This window comes from Aricia agestis, chromosome 3 (genome assembly GCF_905147365.1).
Source record: "Aricia agestis chromosome 3, ilAriAges1.1, whole genome shotgun sequence".
In the NCBI taxonomy this organism is placed as follows: Eukaryota; Metazoa; Arthropoda; class Insecta; order Lepidoptera; family Lycaenidae; genus Aricia; species Aricia agestis.
Window position 1 is genome coordinate 19,448,056 of NC_056408.1, and position 25,484 is coordinate 19,473,539.

A 25,484-nucleotide genomic window follows, 5' to 3' on the forward strand; every position below is an offset into this window, starting at 1 on the left:
AGCTGGTGTGTTTTTTAAATCCGCGCTTGACTTAGAAATTGATTTTGAAGTTTTTAAGGATCAGCTAGATCCGATCCAAAGAGGCAGTTGTCAATTTTTGTTTTATGGTCTTTCATATCTATTTTTAACTTATATAAGATAAAATTACGACGTGTTATGGAATCAGTATTTCGACAGTCGCATATCAATCGAGTAGCATCCATGAGTGATTATGACTGCAGTATTTTTGTTCTGCTCCTCGAGCAAAATAGTAATAGTCTCTCCGAGACACGATAACGCAGAACCCAGAACTTTGGGTTTGCTTTCAATTCCTTTATCTCTCTTTAAGACGACATCCGCTACAGCAGCCTTAATTTCTAGATTAAGCTCAGGAGCATCAATCAGGGTACAATTTTTGGGGGGAAGATATTTTTCCTGTAAGTCTTTACGGAGGTCTTTGCCAGCTAACTGTAGCTACATGTTGGAGGCGCACAGCCAGATTTGTGTTAATATCCTTGCCGTATATTTTTTGTATTGAATAGTCGTCTTCTAACAATTCAAGCATAACATTATCCAATTCCGGCACAGCCATCACCTCAGGATCCTGGCAATCATTTTGAGGGGCAGGTAACTCGCACGAGCTAGTGGATGGAACAGGCTCGACGCTGCAGGCTAAATTAGCGGTGGAACCAGTGCTGGTGGAGAGTACAGATCTGTCTCCTCAATTTCGCCTTCAATAACCGGATCAATTTCAATCTGTGAGCCTCTCTCTCAATCTGTAATTTTATACATAAAAAATAATAATCGATTTTATCGATTATTATTTTTTATGAATCGAACATTATTTTAGTTTATGTAGAACAGCTTAGCACTAATATAAAAAAGCTCTTGATTAGCTTTGTCCACATTGTGCCTTTTTTTGTTATAAGGCATGCCCTTGATGATCCCTTGATATCCCGAACGTTCAATCCCATATATCTCTAATATATTGGCAGCCAGGTGAATCGGTTGAAGGCAAAACTCCCTTCGTTTTCTAATTGCCTGTCAGATAACATCTTTTTCTTGGTCTTCAAATATAACTGAAGAATGAAATTCATCTTCAACAGATGCTTCTAATATTATAAAAGTGACAGAAAATTCGGAGACTCTTGCATTTTCAGACTCGGATTTTGATATTGCGTATGAAATTGGTTTCAAAACTTTAATTATTTTCTTTTCGGTCACCCATAAGACATCGTCAAGTAAAGCAATTATGATTTCATTTACTTCTGCAATAGCCAGTGTTTTCAAAGCTTCTTTATTGCAGTCGAATGACTTCAGGGATAAACTAATACTAATCCATCTTGTTTGGCAGTAAAGTTTCAGCAATTGCTTTAACCCATCAATCCCCTTCCCCAAGCGGCACGATCGAGGTACTACATTTCCGTAAAGATTAGCCCGTCTTTTTTTTAAATATGCCAGTATCATTTGTTTATTTTTCACAAAATTGCGCCAAAATTCAACCGTACAATTTATCGGTATAAAAAGTATCCTATGTCCTTATGGCTTAATGTAATCCTTATGATATAATATTAGGTCCTTACATATGAAATTGGCGTTTTGTTGTACAGGCCACTTTGATCTCAAATATCTCCTCTTTGGTTAAGAATTCCAAATTCAAATTTATATATTCATTCATTTGATACATTTGAGTTTCCAAAACAGTCATTCATTTGTTTTTTCTTGATTATTTTTTCTTTGGAGTCGTTCATATCACACAATGGAAAAATTTTAATATCGCTTTATTTACGCATATGTTTTACCGTGGCACGAGTGCAGCAAAGGCAAGAGAATTAGCTCGAAGAATTAACAATGTGTATGGCGCTGGTATCGCAAAAGTCACGGTACAGTTTTGGTTTTAACGTTTTTGTTCTGGAAATTTCGACCTTCAGAACAAGCCTCGTGGACGACCCGAGACCAAAATGAATATTAGGAATTAAAGGCTATTGTGGAAGCGCATCCATCGCAAACCACTTCAGAGTTAGCAGCAGGCTTCGGTGTAAGTGATAAAACTGCTTTAATTCACTTGAAGCAAATTGCCTCATGAATTGAGTGAAGCAAACCAGAAAACACGCGTCGACTGCTGCGTTACATTGCTCAACCGACACAATAATGAAGGGATTTTAAATCGGATCATTATTTGTCATGAAAAATGGATCCTTTACGATAATCGGAAGCGTTCGTTGCAATGGCTGTCCCCTGGAGTATCAGCCGAATCCTGCCCTAAGCGAAAATTAACTCAGAAAAGGTTATTAATTTGGTGGATGTGTGATGGTGGACTAGTGCCGGTGTCATTTACTACAGCTTTCTAAAATGTGGCCAAACGATTACGGCAGATATCTATTGTCAGCAACTGCATACCATGATGGAAGAACTAGCTGCTACCTAACCAAGGCTGGTCAATCGCTCTAGGCCACTGCTTCAGGACAACGCCAGACCACACACTGCACAACAGACGGCCGCAAAACTGGAGGAGCTGCAATCGGAATGTCTGCGACATCCACCGTACTCCCCGGTTCTTGCTTCAACAGATTACCTTTTTTTTTTCGGAATTCGGATAACTTCCTACAAGGAAAAAAATTCAACTCTGATGTAGAAGTCCGCATTCAAAGAATTTATTGACTTTCGTTCCTCCGTTTTTTTAGTAAAGTGATCAACGAACTACCCTTAAGATGGCAAAAATGCATCGATAACAATGGTACATACTTTGATTAATTGAATATATTATACAAAAAAAAAAAACACTTTATGTTCCTCCCATACAAAACGCCAATTTCATATGTAAGGACCTAATATTAGACTATATTATCATGAGGAAATTCGTACACTTCACTCAACTCAACGTGGATTAGCGGATTAACTTTACAAATGTGGTGGCTTCACACACCGTGGTGGCATCATAATAATTCGGACTCGGCCTCGGCCTCTATTATAGTATGAACCCCGCTGCCTATATAAAAAGGACTTACCTTTGTTGTGTTGGCTCACGCATATAGAACCAACCCCCTGGTCCGCAGCGCTGGGTTCAGCCGCTAGCGAGGACTCTTCGTCCTTCGACGGTCCGATTACATCCTCAAGATGCGTGTAATCTCGGGCCGCTAAAATAGTGCTAAGTCGACTATTTCGCAAGCCTTCCGTAAATCATTTTACCGCCAATTTCTCATTTAACGGGCGTAAAATTTCATAAGCCTTCTCGTCACTTCCAGCTTGCGAAATCTTCAACTTAACAAAAAGATCCTCTAGTTTTTTACCGAAATCCTCGATAGTATTACAACCCTGACGGGTTTTCATCATTTCTACTTGTAAAGCTGTTGCAGATTGCTTGGTTAAAATATGTTTTTTCATATCCAAAATAAGTTCTTTACATGTTTTATAGGTAGAATTAAAACGTAATTTCGCACTCTCTGATAAACGAGTTTTTAAAACGAAATTAACCAATAACTGCTCCTGACTATCATTTAATGTTTGCCTATAATAAGACGTCGCTAAAAAATTAATCGCTCTAGAAATATCTTTAAGAATACCACCGATACTTACCGATCTTTAAGAATACCACCGATCTTTGGGGATTGTCTACAAAAATTATTAAATCAGTAATTGACATCATAGCTCCTCATCTAGCAATGATTTTTAATAACTGTATAGAAAATGGTGTTTTTCCTGACTTAATGAAGCACAGCAAGGTTATACCTTTATTTAAAGCGGGAATTAAGTCTGATCCGACAAATTACAGACCTATATCGATTTTACCGACTCTTAGCAAAATATTTGAAAAAATAATTTTAAAACAGCTATTGGTACACTTTAATTCAAATAATTTATTACACGAAAATCAATACGGTTTTACTAAGGGTCGTTCCACAACGGATGCTGGTATAGGTCTTCTATGTAGTATATTTGAAGCTTGGGAGGGATCGCAGGATGCCTTAGGTGTCTTCTGTGACCTCTCTAAGGCCTTCGACTGTGTCGAGCATGCTACATTGATTAGGAAATTACACCACTATGGCATAAGGGACTCAGCACTCAACCTTTTGACATCTTACCTCAAAAATAGGACTCAAAGGGTTGAAATCAATAATAAGAGATCAAATGGAACCAAAATAGAATTAGGTGTCCCACAGGGATCTATTTTAGGCCCGTTTCTTTTTCTCGTCTACATAAATGACCTACCTTATCTAGTTAAGGATAATGATAATGAAATAGTACTTTTTGCTGATGACACTTCACTTATTTTTAAAGTGAAGAGACAACAGTCTAATTACGACGAAGTAAACTGTACTCTTTCAAAAATAGTACATTGGTTTAATGTTAATAATTTACTTTTGAATTCTACGAAAACTAAATGTTTAAAGTTTACTTTGCCCAATGTATGGCAAGTTCAAACCAATGTACTATTGAATGATGAGAAAATGAATTTGGTGGACACTACTGTATTTTTAGGTATTACACTAGATAGTAAATTACAGTGGGGTCCTCATATTGCTAAACTCGCAGATAGACTCAGTTCTGCAGCATATGCAGTCAGAAAGATTAGGGAAATTTCTGACGAAGACACTGCACGATTAGTATACTTTAGCTATTTTCACAGTAGAATGTCATATGGTATCCTTTTATGGGGAAACGCTGCCGATATTAATACTATATTTGTGCTGCAGAAGCGAGCTCGATTTACAAAATGTCTACATTTGAATCTTTGAGAGAAAAGTTTAAAGAAATTGGTATTCTGACAGTAGCTTCTCAATACATTTTAGATAATGTAATACATGTTAAGGGTCCCACACACTTACAGTCCGCCTGCAGTCTCTGGTCCTAACAGGCGGCCTGCCGTCCAAGGTCTGCATAGCTCACTCACTGTAGCGATTATTGCCTGCCGGCAATGGTCGAACGACGGCCCTGAGTCTACACACTAGCAGGCAGCAGTCGACAGTTTCACACCGCAATGTCGCGTGCCGGCAATCGTTCGCCCTTCGCAAAAATCACCTACACACTAGCAGACGGCAGTCGGCAGTTCGTTTACAGTTGCGCGTAGTTGTCGACAGTTTTGAAATCGTATCAGCTCATAAAGTGATAATGAAAAAAAACGATGTGCTATTTTAATACTTCATTTATTATCATCATCAGAAAGAAGATATTGGATGAAGAATTGGCTGCGTGGAAGAGAATCAAGATCTCATATGACGTTAGTACGTGAACTGAGGCAATCGCATCAGGAAGATCTATTTAATTACTTGCGAATGTCTTCAGAGACCTTTAACATGTTATTGACCATGGTTAAACCATACATCAGTAAAATGAATACAAAAATGCGTCAGTCTATAAACGCAGAAGAGAGATTAATAGCAACCTTACGGTTTTTGGCAACAGGACAAAGCTTTGAGGATTTAAAATTTCCTACAAGAATTTCCTGGGTGTAATTATCCCGGAAACATCGAAATATATTTGTTTAGTGCTAAAGGATTGTATAAAGGTAAGAAAACAACATTAAAAATTGTTAATCACTTTATTGACAAAAAAAATACAGCAATATTTATTGCTGGTTTTTAAAAAGTACATACTGCGTTAAATCATCAGTGTCATTACGTACATTGTAATGCTCATTAATCATAATCGTCTCGGAAGTTCCAACATCCACAGGAGATACTTGTAATATTGACTGAGACAAAGATGGGTTTATTGGTTGACGCTGTAAAATAGTTTCAGTAGATGTTGAAGGCACCTGTGTTAAAAACGAAGAACGTGTAAATTGCGACTGTGTGGGCACAAGACCAGAAAGACTAGTTTCTTCTTGCAGCCTATGTTTCATTCCGTATAATAGTACTTTATTAATCAATAATTCTGCATATAACCTTTGCTCTTCGTTCATACGTCGCAACTTACACGCTACATTCAGTCCTATGCCATCATACTCATCGTCATCCTTTAAGGCTTTATAAGCTTCATTAAGTAATACACTTTTTCTTTTATTTGCTGACGAATTTGTGGATAACACTGTAGGCGTCGATTGTCGTGATTGTAAGGAAGGCTGCGGCGAGTTTGGCGGCAGCAGCGATTGTGATGATGATGAAGTAGACGGCGATGGCATTTGTGTATAATCTTCGCAAACCTGAAAAATAGTAATAGTTTGTTTTTATGTTCTTTTTTCAGTTACCATCGTCTATCGAAGAATGGCAAGAGATTGCAAGAGGTTATGAAAGTCGATGGCATTTTCCTAATTGTGGAGGTGCTATTGATGGTAAGCACATCAGAATTCGAAAACCAGCAAACAGTGGATCTTACTATTATAACTACAAACATTATTTTAGTATTGTGTTGATGGCAATTGTAAATGCAGATTACGAATTTCTATATGTTGATATCGGCTGTAATGGAAGAGTATCAGATGGAGGCGTTATTGAATATACTAGTTTTTATAACAAGTTGCAAAACGAGCAATTGAATTTACCACCTAACAATATGAATAAAAACAATATGAACTTTGTATTTGTAGCCGATGATGCTTTTGCATTACATGAAAATGTTATTAAACCCTACCCACAAAGAAATTTAACTCGTGAAGAGCGCATTTTTAACTACCGCTTGTGTAGAGCTCGACGCACAGTAGAAAATGCTTTTGGCATATTATCTAGCCGATTTAGAGTTTTACATACAGAAATCAATATGAAACCAGAAAAAATTGATTACATAGTTTTAGCTTTATGTTGCCTGCACAATTTGTTAAAGAAAAAAGAAAGAGCCGGTTACCTACCTACTCAAGCACTGGTTACTGAAGATTTAGATTTTGGTAGGGTTGTACATGGAGATTTAAGCGAAGTTAATCCCCTGACCAGTTTACAACAGGGACACAGCAGAAATGTATGTGAAAACGCAAAATTAAATCGTGACAAATACAAAGAATATTTTATGCATGACGGAGCTGTATCGTTTCAATATAATTTTGTAAATTAAAATAAATATTTAAAAAATGCTTACTGTTTCATTTTGATTTGTTACATTTTCATCAACGATGCTGTCGCTTCCTATACTATTCCGTGGCATTTCTTGATCTGCGGTGAACATCAACAAGTCAAAATACCATAAATTTGATGTATATACGTCGTCAGCTGACGATCCTGACTTTTGGTTCTTGACCTAAAAAGTTAGATAGAAAATAAACTAAAAATATGTAGAAATAGATACAATTAAACTAAATACGAAGTTGATCCAAATTAGTTTTCCAAATACATTTCCTACTGTGTACCCAGGGCTACCAGTGTGCAAAAAAAATTCAAATATGACAGGATAAACCCACGATAAACCAGATAGGTAAAAAAGCCACACTTACCTTTTTTAATTCTTTTCGGAAAGTACTTTTTAAATTATTAATTTTTTTTTTCACCGTATCAATTGTGGCTGAAGGTACTGTGGTTTGATAATATGCTAATAATTTGGCGTAAGCGTCATCTTTCAAACTCCTGTTGTGGTAAGAATCGTGCTTAACTTTCCATAAACAAGGAAAACGTCTGTATAATTCTATAAAATGTGTAATAAATTGCGGCCTGTTGTCCATTTTGCCTTGATTTTGCCTATAAATTTCGCGATGTCGAAAAACAAAGAACTGTCGGCGGTTAACTGACACGTGGTTAGGACCGAAAGGCCGCCGGCCGACTACCTGCTAGTGTGTGTTCGATTCGCCCTTGAGATCACGGACTGTCCGGCCGATACCTGTCGACGCAGACCTGTGACGGCAAACGGCCACATACTTTGGGTTCGCATTGACCGTCGATACAAAATCGTCAGGGGAACTGTGTGTCTGTGATCTTTTCCGGTTAACTGACAGGCGACGGCCTGCCGGCGAACTGTTAATGTGTGGGGCCCATTAGAAAAAATATATGTAAATTTAAAGCCAAAGGTGACATTCATTGTAGAAACACCAGAAATAAGTACAAGCTAGATTTGCCAGTGATCAGACTTAGTAAAGTCAGTAAATCTTTTAAAGGTCAATGTATACGCCTTTTCAATAAAATCCCAGAAAACGTTAAAAATCTTTCCATTAATAAATTTAAGAAAGTAGTCAAAGAGCGTTTGTGTGCCAAAGCCTATTATAAGGTCAATGATTTCATAAATGATGGCACATCTTGGGAGTAGGATGGCTGCTTACAAGGCTACTTCTACATTATTGTACATGACTTACTATGTATGTATGTTGACATTGTATAATTTTAAGTACAGCATTGTAAATTTTATTTTAAAAGATTAATTTTTTTACCTCACTTTTTTTTGGTAAAAAAAGTGGGCCCCGTGCGAGTTTCTTACGCCGGTTCTTCTCGCCGGGATAGTTCCCGAACCGGTGGTAGGCACCGTAGCTAATATTAACATTCTGAAAGTATTTTCTTAAAATCTACTCAGAAATAAAACATTTTTTTTTTATAATATAATTCTTCTTCTCCTGTCATAGCAGGGAGAAGGGAAGCCGCAGTTTTCACGTCAAACTCAGCCATGGTTACCACATTAATATTCGCAATACAAAAGTCCACAATTTGTTATAATTTCTCTCTATTTCCTCGCAAATATTAAATAATTTAAAACTTTCATCCACCTTAATATCTCCTTTTCCAATTATTATTTCTAACTCCTTTCGTTTTAAAATATATTCGTCATATAAAATCTGAGTTTGTTGTAATTTATTTTCTAATAATATCTTAGTCCTTCTAACTTTACTTAGCTTAACTAAATTTACTCTTATGCTTTTTAGCTCATCACAAATATCGATAATTTCCATTTATAAAATAAAATCAATAAAATACACTTAAATAATAGTGCATGAATTACGTTACATTAAAATCCATACTAATATTATAAATGCGAAAGTATCTCTGTCTGTCTGTCTGTCTGTCTGTCTGTCTGTCTGTCTGTCTTGCTTTCACGCCAAATCTACTGAACCGATTGCAATGAAATTTTGTATACAGTTATTCTAGAGTCTGAGAAAGGACATAGGCTACATTTTGATGTGGGAAAATATCTTATTTCCATGAAAATTTCGATGAAAATGAATTCGCATTGCGCGTGGCCAGCGCTCATCCCGGGGGTCCTGGGTTCGAGTCCCGCAGGCGGAACAAAAAGTTTTCAATTTTCCTGGGTCTTGGATGTGTATTAAAATAAAATTTCAAAAATCTTAAACATATTTTATGTATAATATTATAAAAAATCCAGAAATATATCGATGGAATGAACATTTTAGTTCTAATACGATTCAACAGATGGCGTTTTATTTTTTACTTTATTGTAACATAGAACTAATCATACTTATTAGTTAGTATGTTTTTGTTTATAGTTTTTAATACGTTAGAATATTATCTATACTAATATTATAAATGCGAAAGTATCTCTGTCTGTCTGTCTGTCTGTCTCGCTTTCACGCCAAAACTACTGAACCGATAGTAATGAAATTTTGTACACAGATAGACAGCTAAAGCCTGAGAAAGGACATAGGCTACTTTTTAACTGGAAAAAGGGGTTGTAAGGGGGTGAAAATGCGTAAATTTGGTCAAATTAACTTAGTTCCAAAAACTTAAAATAGATGGCGCCAAGAGTCCCCTAGATCGCGCTATTGCTTGCTCATACGTATTTCTATAAGAGGTGGTACCATATTCAGCTAGATTTTTCGATTCTTTCGAGTGTTATACACGTTATTAACTAATAACTCACCTACCAACTTAGACATCAAATTCAAAAACAACAGCGCCAAAACTACTGAACCGATTGTAATGAAATTTTGTACACAGATAGTCTAAAGCTTGAGAAAGGACATAGGCTACTTTTTAACTGGAAAAAGGGGTTGTAAGGGGGTGAAAATGCGTAAATTTGGTTAAATTAACTTAGTTCCAAAAAACTCAAAACAGATGGCGCCAAGAGTCCCCTAGATCGCGCTATTGCTTGCTCATGCGTATTTCTATAAGAGGTGGTACCATGTTGAGGTAGGTCTTACGATTCTTTCGATTGCTATACACGTTAATATTAACTAACTAGCTGTTGCCCGCGACTTCGTCCGCGTGGACTTTAGTTTATAGCGCGCGGTGTCAACAAAATTTGTGTCAAATTTAAAAACTTTTTAAAACCCTGGTAAGTGGTACCCCTCTTAGGGCCGCGTTACACCGGAATGGCAGCGCTGAAAGTGCTCGCCTCGCCGCTGCCATTCCGGTGTAGCGCGGCCCTTAATTAATCAAAATACCCAAAAACAGCTGTGCAGTGTGCACATAATCTATACTAATATTATAAATGCGAAAGTATCTTTGTCTGTCTGTCTGTCTGTCAGTCTCGCTTTCACGCCAAACGCCAAAACTACCGAACCGATGGTAATGAAATTTTGTATACAGATAGTCTAAAGCCTGAGAAAGGACATAGGCTACTTTTTTTACTGGAAAAAAGGGTTGTAAGGGGGTGAAAATGCGTAAATTTGTTCAAATTAAGTTAGTTCCAACAATTCATAATAGATGGCGCCGTGCGTCTTCTACATCGCGCTGACGCTTGCTCAAAAGTCTTCCTATAAGACGTGGTATCATCTTACATTTAAGTTTCGATTTTTTTCGATTGTTATATCTATTCTACGGTATTAAATAACTCAGTACTTTATCTGTGCAGTGACGTAACCTTAAATCTATCAATGATAAATAGTTTATGGGTAAAGTTGTGTAATCGGAGGGCTAAATAAGCTTTAAAATTTGGCATAAAATATAAAGTTTAATATAAAAAAATGAAATACTTATTGTGTGCACACTGCACAGCTGTATTGATTTAAGGGGTACCAGGGTTTTTTTATAAAAGCTTTTGACACCAATTTTGTTGACATCGCGCGCTATAAAGTACTATAAACTGAAGTCCACGCGGACGAAGTCGCGGGCAACAGCTAGTCAATAATAAACATTTTTATTTTTTATCTATTACACAGTTAAAATATTACCTAGCAAATTAATATTTAAAAATACCAATTGGAGTCACGTAGTCCAAATTTTTGGGGAGTATACCGCCGAAAACGCGCTGACCGAAGTGTTGGGTGTCCTGACTCGGTGGCTCCCTGCGCCTACTCCAGTAGACCCCTCACACTCCGACTTCCTTGGGCTGGTCCGCTCGAAATTCTTCAAATGGGATACGCGACTGAATATTTTGTAAGATCGTCCTGTAAAGTCATAATAAATTTGATTTTCGCGGTACCTACTTCCGGTAAGGGTCCCACAATGTCAAGAGATATGCGTTGAAACGGCGGCACCGTAGAAGTTGTAGTAATTGCATCGGTGCTCTATTTATTTGTCTGAAAGCTTTGTTTTCTTGACAAAGGGTGCATGATTTAACGTAATGTTCGACGTCAGCACGCATACGTTTCCAATAATACTTTTCTTTTATTCTGTCACACATTCTATTTGCTCCTAGATGACCGGAAATGGGTAAATCATGGTTCTCTTTTAGAATCTTATTTATTTCACTTAACGAAGGATACATGATGTTATTATGATAGATATGAAGTTGAATATTTGTGCCATCAAAGAGGTAGGCTAATATGTTGTATATTTTAACGAAAGAGAATCTGTCAAAATTACTTCTGAAGTCGGTTAGAGCGATTTCGTTGTACGTAGGATAGAACATAATTATTTGATCACGTGTATGCTTTAGAGCTTTGTATAAATCTGGGTAAGTACATTCGTCAAAATGATTGACTTTGATATATAAAAAGAGATGTCTTTTATCAAAAAATAGCTCATTAAATGTGTATAATTCTCTTTCCATTTCTAAAAATTCTGCGACAACCGGATGTGGACAATTACTTAATATTTCTTGCACGTATGGTACTGATTCATCTAAATCTATTGAAGTTGGTACAATGAATAATTTTTGCGATGCCTTTAGAAGGGTTTCATTATGTTCATGGATTATGGTATTGTAAGATCTAGTAGGTGATTTTAAGAATTTAGAATAATTTTCATCGACAACAGGTAAGTCAGGCGTAGGAGGTTTATCAACGATCACAGGTAAGTTAGACGTAGGAGATTCCAGTGGTATTGAAGATCCTGGTTCGGGGTAAGTAGATACATTTTTATTATTAGAATCAGTGTCTGAGTTAGGGTTTGCATTATTAGAGTCAGTAACAGACACTGAAAATCCTATTCCATAGAATAGGATTTTCAGTGTCTGTTACTAGTTCATTAGTCATTGGTAAGTAGTCAAGTATGTCATGTTGGAATTCTGGAAAATCAACATTAAAATCGATAGGAGACATAGATACATCAGGTACATCAGCAGGAGATGTTGGATTCGGCGGAGTGGACAATAGTTGAGAATCATTGCTAGGATTGGTAAGTTCTTTGTTTTCAGGATATATTGGATTAACAGGATACCTTGAGAGTGCGTCAGCCGCTGAATTTAATTTACCTTTTCTATAAACAATTTCATATTCAAATTCTTCTAATTTTAATCTCCATCTTTGCAGTTTACTGCTAGGATCTTTATGATTGAATAACCATTTTAATGGTCTATGATCAGTCACTATCTGAAATCTGCGTCCAAAAAGATAGGGTCTAAATGTTTTGCAGCCAAAAAGAATGGCTAGCAATTCCTTTTCTGTACTGTAGTTACACTCACTTTTATTCAAGGTTCGAGACGCAAAGGCTATTGGTTGGTCTTTACCAATCTGTCCTTGGGACAAGACGGCACCTATTGCATAATTTGACGCATCACAGGTTAGTATAAAAGGTTGTGTGAAATTAGGATAGGCTAGAAGAGGAGCAGTAGTAATTTTGGATTTCAGTGTCTCAAAGGATAATTGTTGTTGATTCTCCCAATTAAAAGGAACATTCTTTTTTAGTAAATTTGTAAGTGGTTTGGAAATAGTAGAAAATTCAGGGATGAATCGGCGATAATATGAGACTAAGCCTAGGAAGGATTTTATGTCTTTTGGACACTTGGGAATAGGAAAGTTTGTAACCGCTTTAACCTTGTCAGGATTTGGTTTTACTCCTTTTTCGGTTATTATATGTCCTAGGTAGCCTACTTCTCGTCTTAGTAATTCACATTTATCTGGTTGGAGTTTGAGATTGAATTTACGTAGTCTTTGGAATATAGCAGTCAAATTCTCGATGTGTGTGTCAAGGTCATACGAATAGGAAACAATGTCATCAAGAAATACATAACAGCGAATACCCTGAAGTCCTGATAAAATAGTGTTCATAAGTCTTTGGAAAGTAGCAGGCGCATTTTTCAGCCCGAAAGGCATTCTAAGGAATTGGTAGTGTCCCTCTGGAACGTTGAAAGCGGTCTTTGGTTTATCTGATTCATTTAAAAGGATTTGGTGAAATCCGGAAGCTAAGTCCATTGTAGAAAAATATTTACTATTACCAAGTTGATCTAGGATTTCTGCAATTTGAGGAAGCGGGTAAGTATCTCCTATTGTTACATCATTTAATTTACGGTAGTCAATAACAACTCTCCATTTTTGTTCGTTAGATGCATCTAATTTTTTTGGAACCACCCATATGGGTGAAGACCATGGTGAATCAGAGGGTTCAATGATATTTTGTTCTAGCATTTTTTCAATTTGTTTACGAACTTCAGCTTTGTGGACTTCAGGGAATCGGTAAGACTTAGTATGTATTGGTATATCAGAAGTCGTTTTGATTTCGTGTTTCAGGGCATTAGTATGTGTCAAGCTTTCGTCAGGTAAGTGAAAAATATCAGAGAAAGTAGCACAGAGATTAAAGAGAGCAGATTTTTCTTCGTTATTTAAGTGTGATACTCTAAGTTGATTAAGAACTCGGGTTGTCCGTCTTAAATTATCCGTAGGTTGTGTTATATCAATTTTATTTACAGAAACAGTGGGATTTTTGTCAAAGTCTTTTGTATCAAATGGTGTTAATTTTAATTTTAAATTTGAGTTGATTGTAGCTGATTCTTCGGATGTATTAACTATTGTTATATTAATGCGATTATTTGATTTGACTTTTACTAAGCAGTTTGCTACTAATAAATTATTTGAAATGTGTTGGTCTAAAATTAATCCTTCTTTGATTTCAGGGTTTACGACGGAACATTCAATGACGGTTTCACTTCTAGCAGGAATAATGTAGGCTGGATCTCGGAAATATAGTGGAAGAGACATTTTTGTGAATAACAATAAATTTTTATTATAATCGATTTTGCAGTTATTAGAATTTAGCATGTCCGATCCTATTATGCCATCGTATGGTAAGTGGATATTTTCAATAACATGGAACTGGTGAGTAATACCGGATTTAGCTAATTTGATTTTAAGATTAAAATATCCCAGAGTTTGTATGGAATCGACTGAGGAATCTATTCCTTTTAAATTAATAAATTCTTTTGTGAGTTAAGGGAAATTGGATAGGCATGATTTTTTTATTAGGCTTACAGAGGATCCAGAGTCTACTAATAAGGTAAGTGGGAATTCTGAAACAGGGGAGTCAACTAGGACATATGGTAAGAGTGTTTTTGTAGGATCATTAATTATCTCAAAAATATTTGATTTGGATTCAGAGGATTTAGGATTAATAGATACAGTGGAATTTGGATTTGGCACAGTGGATTTTGAACGCGATACAGTGGGTTTTGGACTCGATACAGTGGATTTTGAACACGATACAGTGGATTTTGAACACGATACAGTGGATTTTGAGCTCGATACAGTGGGTTTTTGCAACTTGCCTATGTAGCGGGGTTGCGTGGATTTAGTAATTGCACCACTTGTGCGTTGATTTAGAAAGGTGTCGGTTTTATGAGCTTGTCCCGCACGACACCGGGACGAGACTTTAATTAGTTTTTTGGGACGTCGTCGACGGTATCATAGCCTTCTTCGGCATTAATTTGTTCACGAGGATTTTCGTCGTTAAAAGATGTGAAATTAACTCGTTGGTAATTTGGTCTGTTAAAATTTTGATTTTCATTATTATTATACTCCCGTTTCCTACACTCATCAATTGTGTGACCGACATTCTTACAATAACGGCAAACCTGGGGTGAGTTAGCGCCACTCTGATCTTGAACGCGGTTGCTATTGTTATTATTATAACGCATAGGATTTGGAAAGCGATTATTATAATTATTAGAATTATTTTGGTTTAGAAATCGGCGGTTGGCGTTAAAACTAGGCTTGGAAGAAAGCGATTTAGGTTGGGGATTTTGTTTGTATAAAAATTGCTGGATTTTCTCCTCGGAAATGGCTATATTTATTGCTTCGTTTAATGTTTTAGGTGACTTGCACCTAGTGAGGTGCAAGTCACCTAAAACATTGAATAAGTGCACTGTATCCACTGTAACGTAGTGACGTTTGAAATACGAGGTACAAGTCCCATTTGAAAGTGATGGAGAGCAAGCTCTTCCATTGCTGCAGTGCGACCTATCATTTCTCTACTTTTGCTACCGTGTGCTATTGAAATTTCTGTTAATAATTGTGACAAACATGTTTCGACTCTTAGGGCGTACTGACTAACAGGCTCGCTTACTTGCTGTTTGCATTCTTGCAAGTCTGTTAGTAAATGTGCGTAGTGTTTCCGTTCACTAAATTGTATTTTAAGAAAATCTTTTAGTTGTGACCAATTTACAAATTCTTTTATTGAACAGGTCGTTTGGGCTCTGCCCTGTAATTGTCATAGGATATATTTGAAAACGATATCTTTTTGTTGTTCGGAAGCTAAATCGTGGGCGTTACTGCAATTAACGAGAAAAGAATTTAACGATTCCCTAGCGCCATCGTAGGGTTTAATGAATTTAAGTAAGGTAGAGAGATCTAACTCCACTTTTGGCGAAATAGTGGTCTGCGTCTTCTTTTTAGACCTGGTGAGAGGCCCAGGTTGAGAGGATGGGGCTGTTTCGTCCTCGGGTTCGTTAATATTTACTTAAAATTTAGGACTAGGCGCTCTAGATTCCGTCATTTTAACCTTATACAAAACACACACAAATAATAAAAATACAAAAACACAAAATTTTGAAAAAAGAAATTGCAATGACCAAAGTGGAATAAATGAACGACTCACAGGAATGCGGCGATAAGGGCTTGTATAAACATCCGTGCGGCGTGCGGACGGCGTCGGCTGCTGGATTTCGTGGAACTCGGCGCGCTGGACCCGGCGAATGTACCGAACAGGAACACAGGAACCGCGGACTCGTTACACTTTCGATTTGTTTCGGATTTAGAATATTGGAATTCGATTTAAAGTTCGTGAGGCGTACCCGGGATTAACTTTTAAAATCCCCTTGAGCTGCCACCAATTTGTTATACGAGATTACTATTTTCCCTTTTTAAAAAAAGATTTATTATAATTAAACTGAAATAGTACTTGAATTAAACAAAAAAAAATTTGAATTGAGACAACTGTCGCGGTCGGGAGTCGGAGATGGAATGTAAGGAAGGGGTCTGGACTGAAGCGTAGGACGATAGCAGTGTAGCAGTACCTACGTTCGTGCGCCGATTGAAACAAAGAAAACAACGCGCTCTGAAAAGAACGCACGCCGTCTTTGTATACGTTCGTTATAGCAGTTGAAACACAGAAGAAAATCGCTCTGCAAAGAACGTACGTTCGCAATGACAAGAGAAACAGCTGTCCGTGTAATAATACCGGACATGAACCGGCCTTGAAAAAGGCATTTTTCTAATAAGAATTCTTCGCAACAACACTACGCGTCTTCACATCGCGGCTACGTCGAGCGAGGGATCTTCGCAGCGTGGCTACGGTCTTCATGGCGTTTGCAGAGCTTCCATCTTCACAAAATGGCGGCACTACTATAATTATTACCGGCACGGCGGCGACCGGCAGCGAGACGTCGTCGGTATGGAATGCGCGCGCGGACTGAATTCGCGGCCCGCGAGAGCCCATATTTATACTCGCGCGATGCCAGCGCCGCGAGCCGCGGTGCGTCCAGTTTCCCGCGCGGCAATCGTGAAACCGTGTAAATATTTCTTATTCAATTTTTTTCCCTTTCTAATTTTTGTAAATGTTTTTATCCCTTTCTGTACATCTCTTTCTAATTGTAATAGCCAATCACAATCAATCTTTTAACCTTTGTACATTTTGTAATAATAATAATTAACTCATTTTTTTGTATATAAGCAGCGCATTTTTGTAAATAAATCACTTCAGTTCACCACAGTAAATCGAGTTTTACTCTATACTCCTCCGACCTCTAGTGAACTCTTAGAGAGACCAACCGGTCCTCTAAACTGGTGACCCCGAAGGACAACAAGCAACCTCTGCAAGAAGAAACTCTGCCCGAAGAACAACAAGCACCATCAAGAGAAAACTCTGCCCGGGAAATCTCTGCTCGACAAAACTCTGCTCGAAGAAACGCTGCACGACGAAACGCTGCTCGAACGAAACGCTGCACCAGGAAACGCTGCTCGACGAATCGCTGCTCAAAATTATATTGAAGAAAATCTCTTCAAAATGGAACCCAGAGGCGAATCCCTGCCCGAAACCTCGGCACCCATCACGAACAACCCGGCTACGTCACCATCATCACAAGAGATCGCCGGCATCGCACTCTCCATGAGAATTCCGCCATTCTGGAGGGACAAACCCAGGCTCTGGTTCGTCACCTTCGAGGCAGCCACCAGCAGCCTTCAGAAGAACCAAAGCCAGCTCTCCCAGATGGTCATCGCTCGTCTAGAAAAAGAAGACATCGAGCAAATCGCCGATCTTCTGTACAACCCGCCAGAAACAAACAAGTATCAAGCTCTCAAGGACCGGCTCATCTCCGCATACGAAGAATCCGACAGTCGGCAATTCCAAACGCTGCTGTCGGACATGGAATTGGGAGACCAAAAACCGTCACAACTACTACGACGAATGCGAAACCTGGCTCGCAACAAGGTCCCCGATTCCACCCTACAACTCATGTGGGCCAACCTCCTCCCGACAAATATTCGCTCCGTCCTGGCCGTCAGTGAAACGTTCCAGTCGAAGACCACACTCGACGAGCAAGCTGCGCTGGCCGACAAAATAATGGAGCAGTCACATGTAAATACTGTACATAGCATCTCATCCAGTCATCGTGTAAATAGCTCCGCATCAACTTCATCGAACATCGAGTGCCTTCTCATAGAAGAAATAAGAAAACTCTCCCTAGAGGTCGCCGAACTGAAAAAACGACAGTTCGATAGCAATAATTATAGAAGAGGATACTATCAACGCTCAAGACACAGATCATCATCAAGATTCCGGCAGCGGTCAACATCGCGTCCACGTTCTTCATCACCATCGCCATTCTGTTATTACCACAACAGATTCGGTAAGGAAGCGAGGAAATGTACACAACCGTGTAAATTCAACAACAAGTCGGAAAACTAGACCGAACGTTGGCAGCGGCGGAATCCGGCGTTCACAATAAACAATACCGCCTATTCGTCACGGACAAGACTACGAATCTCACTTTTTTGGTAGACACGGGTGCAAACATATCCGTCATACCAAAAAAGAAAGGCCTCCATCTCCAGCCGCTACCTTTTCAACTCTACGCCGCCAACAACACCGTCATACCGACATACGGCGAGAAGACATTAGAACTTAACATCGGACTTCGCCGACCATACAAATGGAAGTTCATCGTCGCCGCAGTCTCGAAACCAATCCTCGGTGCCGACTTCCTACAACACCACGAACTCATCGTCGACCTGAAAAATAGAAGACTCATCGACGGGAGAACCAGTCTACATATTAACGCTCCCGGACGCTACACGAACGTACCTACTGTCCGTAGTGTCGACAGCACGCAGGCGTACCACGACATACTAGAAGACTTCCCCGGCATCACGAGATTGACAGCGATGAATATTACACCGAAACACAGGGTCGAACACTTCATCGAGACGTCTGGGCCACCGCTACATTGTCGCGCCCGACCGCTACAGCCACATCGCTACAATCAAGTAAAAAAAGAATTCGAAAATATGATGCAACAAGGTCTCTGTCGTCCCAGCAAGAGCGCCTGGTCTTCTCCACTTCACGTCGTACCAAAGAAGAACGGCGACATAAGGGTGTGCGGCGACTACCGACGACTCAACGCAGTAACGAAGCCCGACCGCTACCCTATACCACGACTTCGAGATTTCACTTTCCAACTCGCCGGAAAAACTATTTTCTCGACGATCGACTTGAACCGAGCCTACCAACAATTACCAGTCCATGAAGAGGATATAGAGAAGACAGCAATCATCACACCATTCGGTTTATTCGAATTCCCGAGAATGTGTCCCGGCCTTAGGAACGCAGGCCAGACATTTCAACGTTTTATACACGAAATACTGCAAGGCTACGACTTCGTCTTCTCGTTCATCGACGACTTGTTGATCGCATCCAGCAGCGAAGAAGAACATCGCCAACACCTGCGGTGTGTTCTTCAACGTCTAGAAGAAAACGGTATCACAATCAACCCAGCTAAATGTGTACTTGGCAAGCAAGAAGTTAAATTCCTCGGCTTCACCGTAAACAGCGACGGAATCAAGCCGCCACAAGATAAATTACAAGCCATCGAAGATTTTCCGTTACCGAAGAACATAGAAGAATTACGACGTTTTCTCGGCATGCTAAACTTCTACCGAGACAGCATTCCGAACGCCGCTACAATTCAAGCCCCGCTACACGCATACCTACATAATGCGAAAAAGCGAGACAAGACACCGATCGAGTGGAATGAGACATCAAAAGAAGCATTCGTGGCATGCAAAAATAGCATCAAAAACGCTGTTTTGCTCGCCCACCCGAATCACAAAGCACCGATCGCTATTTTCTCCGACGCCTCGGACACCGCAGCGGGAGCTGTAATACAACAATTCAACAATAACAAATGGCAACCACTCGGCTACTTCTCGAAGAAATTTACAACAGCGCAAACGAAGTACAGCACCTACGATCGCGAACTTCAAGCTATCTACATGTCAGTAAAATACTTCAGAAAAATATTCGAAGGCCGAGAACTCATTATATTCACCGACCACAAGCCATTGACATTCGCCCTACAGAAGAAAACATCGACATCGGAAACTCCGAGAAGAACTCGACAACTACTTTTTATCTCCGAATTCACGCACGACATTCGTCATATCAGTGGAAAAGACAACATAGTCGCCGATACATTCAGTCGCATCGAAACAATAAACACGCCGTCAGCTGTAAATTATGAAGAGTTATCTCGCGCGCAAGAGCGAGATAGCACGCTACCTACACTCTACAGCCAAGAAAACTTAAGTTTCAAAACAACTACGCTACCTAACTCCGATATCAAGATTGTATGCGAAACTTCAACAAAATACGTTCGGCCGTACATTCCGCAAGACTTTCGACGCGCCGTGTTCGACTCCATTCATAACATAAGTCATCCTGGAACAAAAGCATCAAGAAAACTCATCGCGCAAAAATTCTTCTGGCCGTCAATGAACTCCGACATTAGCGAGTGGACGAAAACCTGCATACAATGTCAGCGAAGCAAAATACAACGACATTCATCGAGCGCCGTGTCGACATTCCCAGAAGTCGACCGCTTTCAACATACCCATATCGACATAATCGGACCGCTAACTACAACAGCGAGTGGTCATAGATACCTACTTACTATGATCGATCGCTCGACCAAATGGCCTGAAGCTGTACCGCTCACCGACATCACCGCCGAAACCGTCGCAAGAGTATTTTACGAGCAATGGATAACGAGATTCGGGTGTCCGACTACAATAACAACCGATCAAGGACGCCAGTTCGAGAGTCAGCTGTTCGTCAACCTAACTCGATGTATGGGAATAGAAAAAACCCGTACAACGCCGTATCACCCGCAATCTAACGGCATGATCGAACGCTGGCATCGAAGTCTCAAGAATTCACTGAAAACAAGACTCATCAACAGTAATACATCGTGGATCGACGAGCTACCTACAGTTTTACTCGGACTACGCGCCGCCATACGAGAGGACACCGGAGTCAGCGCCGCCGAATTAACCTACGGCCGTAACCTACGTTTACCGGCCGACTTCTTCGAAACAACATCATCATCGAGCTTAGATCATACCTACATCGAGCAACTACGAAAAAACATCAACTCTCTCAAGCCGAAAAACAATGTACAGCGCCACGGTAATCAACGCAACATCTTCATACATCGTGATCTACTTACGTGCGAATACGTATTTTTACGTAACGACGCCGTAAGGAAACCACTTCAAACACCGTACGACGGGCCGTACAAAGTTCTCCGACGAGAAGAAAAATACTTCGTAATACAACTACCCGATCGCACAGCAACAGTATCCATCGATCGTTTGAAGCCCGCCTACATACTGAGTGAAGATTACCTCGGCGAGTCAACGAGCAATGTACAACAGTCACCGGTAATTCTCAACTTACCTAATACCAATCTACCTGTTACCTTACCTTCACATACCAATAATTTACCTCAAAATACCTTATTACCTTTACCCGTTACCTCATTACCTTTACCTGTTACCTCACAACCATTACCAAGTGCAACACCGATCAAGCAGAAGTTACCAGCAAGTCCAGTACAGAAGACAACAAGAACGGGCCGTGCCGTCAGACTGCCGGTACGCTTCGCTTGAGGGGGAGCACTGTAGCAGTACCTACGTTCGTGCGCCGATTGAAACAAAGAAAACAACGCGCTCTGAAAAGAACGCACGCCGTCTTTGTATACGTTCGTTATAGCAGTTGAAACACAGAAGAAAATCGCTCTGCAAAGAACGTACGTTCGCAATGACAAGAGAAACAGCTGTCCGTGTAATAATACCGGACATGAACCGGCCTTGAAAAAGGCATTTTTCTAATAAGAATTCTTCGCAACAACACTACGCGTCTTCACATCGCGGCTACGTCGAGCGAGGGATCTTCGCAGCGTGGCTACGGTCTTCATGGCGTTTGCAGAGCTTCCATCTTCACAAAATGGCGGCACTACTATAATTATTACCGGCACGGCGGCGACCGGCAGCGAGACGTCGTCGGTATGGAATGCGCGCGCGGACTGAATTCGCGGCCCGCGAGAGCCCATATTTATACTCGCGCGATGCCAGCGCCGCGAGCCGCGGTGCGTCCAGTTTCCCGCGCGGCAATCGTGAAACCGTGTAAATATTTCTTATTCAATTTTTTTCCCTTTCTAATTTTTGTAAATGTTTTTATCCCTTTCTGTACATCTCTTTCTAATTGTAATAGCCAATCACAATCAATCTTTTAACCTTTGTACATTTTGTAATAATAATAATTAACTCATTTTTTTGTATATAAGCAGCGCATTTTTGTAAATAAATCACTTCAGTTCACCACAGTAAATCGAGTTTTACTCTATACTCCTCCGACCTCTAGTGAACTCTTAGAGAGACCAACCGGTCCTCTAAAGCAGAAATGCGGGATCAGCAAAGTCGGAAAGCTAGGGTGAGCATGATAGGGTACAGATGCGGGATATAACAGTACATCACGTCGTCTAATCCCATGCTAAGTAAAAACTTGTGTTATGGCAATCTGAAAACGGATGCACGCCGAACAATTTTATCTTAATATATATTATTTACACATTCACACATACAATCACACTACACTTTATCACGTAAAGTCTCTTTGGGCGACGTGATGCGCGCTTCGTTCGGGAGCCTCCCCCGGAACCTCCGGTAAACTACACCGGCGGGCCAGAACTCCTCCACCTCGAATATGGATAAGATTTTAGTCGGCACTCTCACCACAAAGGTACTGAAATTCACTTTGTGGCGAGAGTGCAGACGCTCCACCCTCAAGGTGTAGGTGGTCTTCTCGCGGATGTAGTTTACGTCTTCGACAGTCATGGACCAGTGCAGGCGCGACACGTAGAGCGGCGTCGCGGGCACCTCGCTCCGCAGGCGCAGCTCGGGAACATAAGGTGCGGTGCCGCGGTGGTTGCGGACGGTGGGCTTCATCTTCTTTCTCTTCTCCACCAAAATGAAGCCCTCCTCATCGCATCTCCTGCTCTCGTCCCTGTCGAGTCGAAGATGTTCAGCCTTGCATTGTTGCCTTTATAACAAAGAAGTACTTACTATAGTCGTATAGTAAGTACGTCTTTGTTATAGTCTATGTTACAGTTAAGAGCATTGAGCATATCCCGATAATATGGATAATATGGTAAATGGATTTTATCAACAACGTGAAATATGCGTGATACGCAGGATTTTTGGAGTTTTAGCTTGAGTTCAAAATGTCGATTAGTAAGAATAGGATTTTCGGAGGAGTCAATGCCTTTAAGTTGGCTAAATTATTTTTTAAGGGATGGATGAATTTGTAGGCAGGAATGCTTAATTAGCCTTACGGATGAACCTGAGTCTTCAAGCAAGGATATAGGAAGTTTGTATATAGAAGTTTCGACGAGTACATAAGGTAAGAGCATAATAAGCATTATGTCGTTACTCGTTAGTAATTTCGAATGTTGACAATATTTTATTGAAACAGAGGATAATTTGAAGTTTTTTAGGTCCCGCACGGCAACAGGACGAGACGCTTACACGTTTTTTGGTTCGATATCGACAGTGTCGTAGTCCTCAGTCGGGTTATTATCTTCGACAGAATCGATCTCGGTAGGCTCAGACATAAAATTAAACCGTTGTGATCTCGGATTTTGATTAAACGTAAACCTTTCATTATTAAATCCGCGCTTCCTACATTCTTCTACGGTATAAGTAATGGGTTAAAAAATGTCATATGCAGTATCTGCATATGACATTTTTTAACCCATTACTTGTTTGATTAGGTTGTGGCGATCGTGACTGCATAATATTATTACGACTGAATCTAAAGGCCGGTTGGTTGCTAACGAAATTACCGGGCAAACGGCTTAAATATTCGCGGTCTTTCCGGTCGCGACTGCGATTGAGGTTTTTTATAGATAAATTGTAGGAGTTTTTCTCGGATTTGGCAAAATTCACTGCTTCATTAAGAGTGCGGGGTGCATCCATCGCAGCTGTACGACCTATCATCTCCCTACTCTTATTTCCATGGGCAATTGAAATTTCTGTAAGCAATTGTGACAAACACGTCTCTATCCTTAGGGAATACTGGCTTACGGGTTCGTTATTTTGCTGTCTACATTCTTGTAGATCGGTAAGTAAGTGAGCGTAATGCTTGCGCTCACAAAATTGCGTCTTCAAGAATTATTTTAGTTTCGCCCTTTATAGAACATGCAGTTTGTGCTCTCCCTTGTAATTGGCATAACATGCATTTAAATATCTTTTTGATTATCTGTGGCAAGATCAAGAGTCGTGTTCGTTTCGTTTTCCACTGCACATTGCGTATGCGCAAAGTAAAAAATTAGTGTCAGTGTGAGTGTCATGTTCTAAAATCTGACAGAAATTGTTAGTATTTTATTCATAAACTTATAATGCATAGACCAACAAAGAGTGCGAGAGAAAAGAAAATCCTTTATGGAATTATAACAAGATGAAAAGAGAGAGGTAGTATAATGTGAACTGTGACTACTTTTATTTGACAGGTCGTCAAAACTCGGCCACCGTTTTTATGCCCTTTCGGTATTTGCAATTTATTATTTAAATCGTTTGTTATTTTCAACAAGTACTATTAAATATAACAATAATAACTTATTCTGTGAGCGATTGCAATGTAAATCATAGGAATGATCCTGAAAAATATACATTTCACAGGTAATTAATCTTCATGTCCCAATTGTTACGATGTGTTTATTTTTGCTAATATTCTGTCTTTAGTTCTCTATTTCAAACAAAATATTGTTAATCCTCCCTTTTACTTCCATATTTTGCGTAACTTAAATTACACAATTTTTGAAGAAAAATTTTTCATCAAAATTATGTACCGATAAATTTGATTCAAGCACTAGCGTACATCGCTAGTGCTTGAATCAAATTTATCGATATGCCTATCGGTATTTAACAATAACATAAAACTAATCTAACAATGAAATGGGGGTGTAAAAGTATTATAATATGTATTTAATTTAAGAATAAATAATATACTATGTGTGTTGTTACTTTCAACATTATATTTGCATTTTCATTAATGTAAGGGCTGATTTGTCAGATAGCTTTTACCTGAGTAATAAATAAGTAACTTTATAATGTTTATATTATTTACCCTTATAAGAACCTCATGTCATAACATATCCGATGATTGAAAAATCCCCCCAAACCAAAATGTGTATCTACTTTTCAATCGTCACCTTTGTTCTGCCTAATAAAATATATAATAACTAAGTAATTTGAAATACAAAATCTGTCAACGTTACATTATTATTTTTTTCTCATAGAAACTCAGATAAAGCGCTTATTCCATTTCACTAAATTTAGAAGTTCTAGCTAGGATCCTAAATCTATACTAATATTATAATTCTGCAGAGTTTGTTTGTTTGAACCGCTAATCTCAGAAAGTACTGGCTGGTCCGATTTGAAAAATTATTTCTAAGGCTATAGGCTATATTTTATCACGCTAAGACTAATAGGAGCG

General features: G+C 39.2%; 1 protein-coding gene across 1 annotated transcript in view; it reads left to right on the forward strand.

The window, feature by feature from the left end:
- LOC121740549 (protein ANTAGONIST OF LIKE HETEROCHROMATIN PROTEIN 1-like) overlaps positions 1–7,145 on the forward strand; it is a 28,915-nt gene extending 21,770 nt beyond the window's left edge. The window contains exons 3-4 of the mRNA XM_042133288.1: positions 6,163–6,870; positions 7,119–7,145. Of these exons, the coding sequence (XP_041989222.1) occupies positions 6,163–6,870; positions 7,119–7,145 (735 nt within the window). The remainder of the gene's footprint in view (positions 1–6,162; positions 6,871–7,118) is intronic.
- Positions 7,146–25,484: the final 18,339 nt, after the last annotated feature.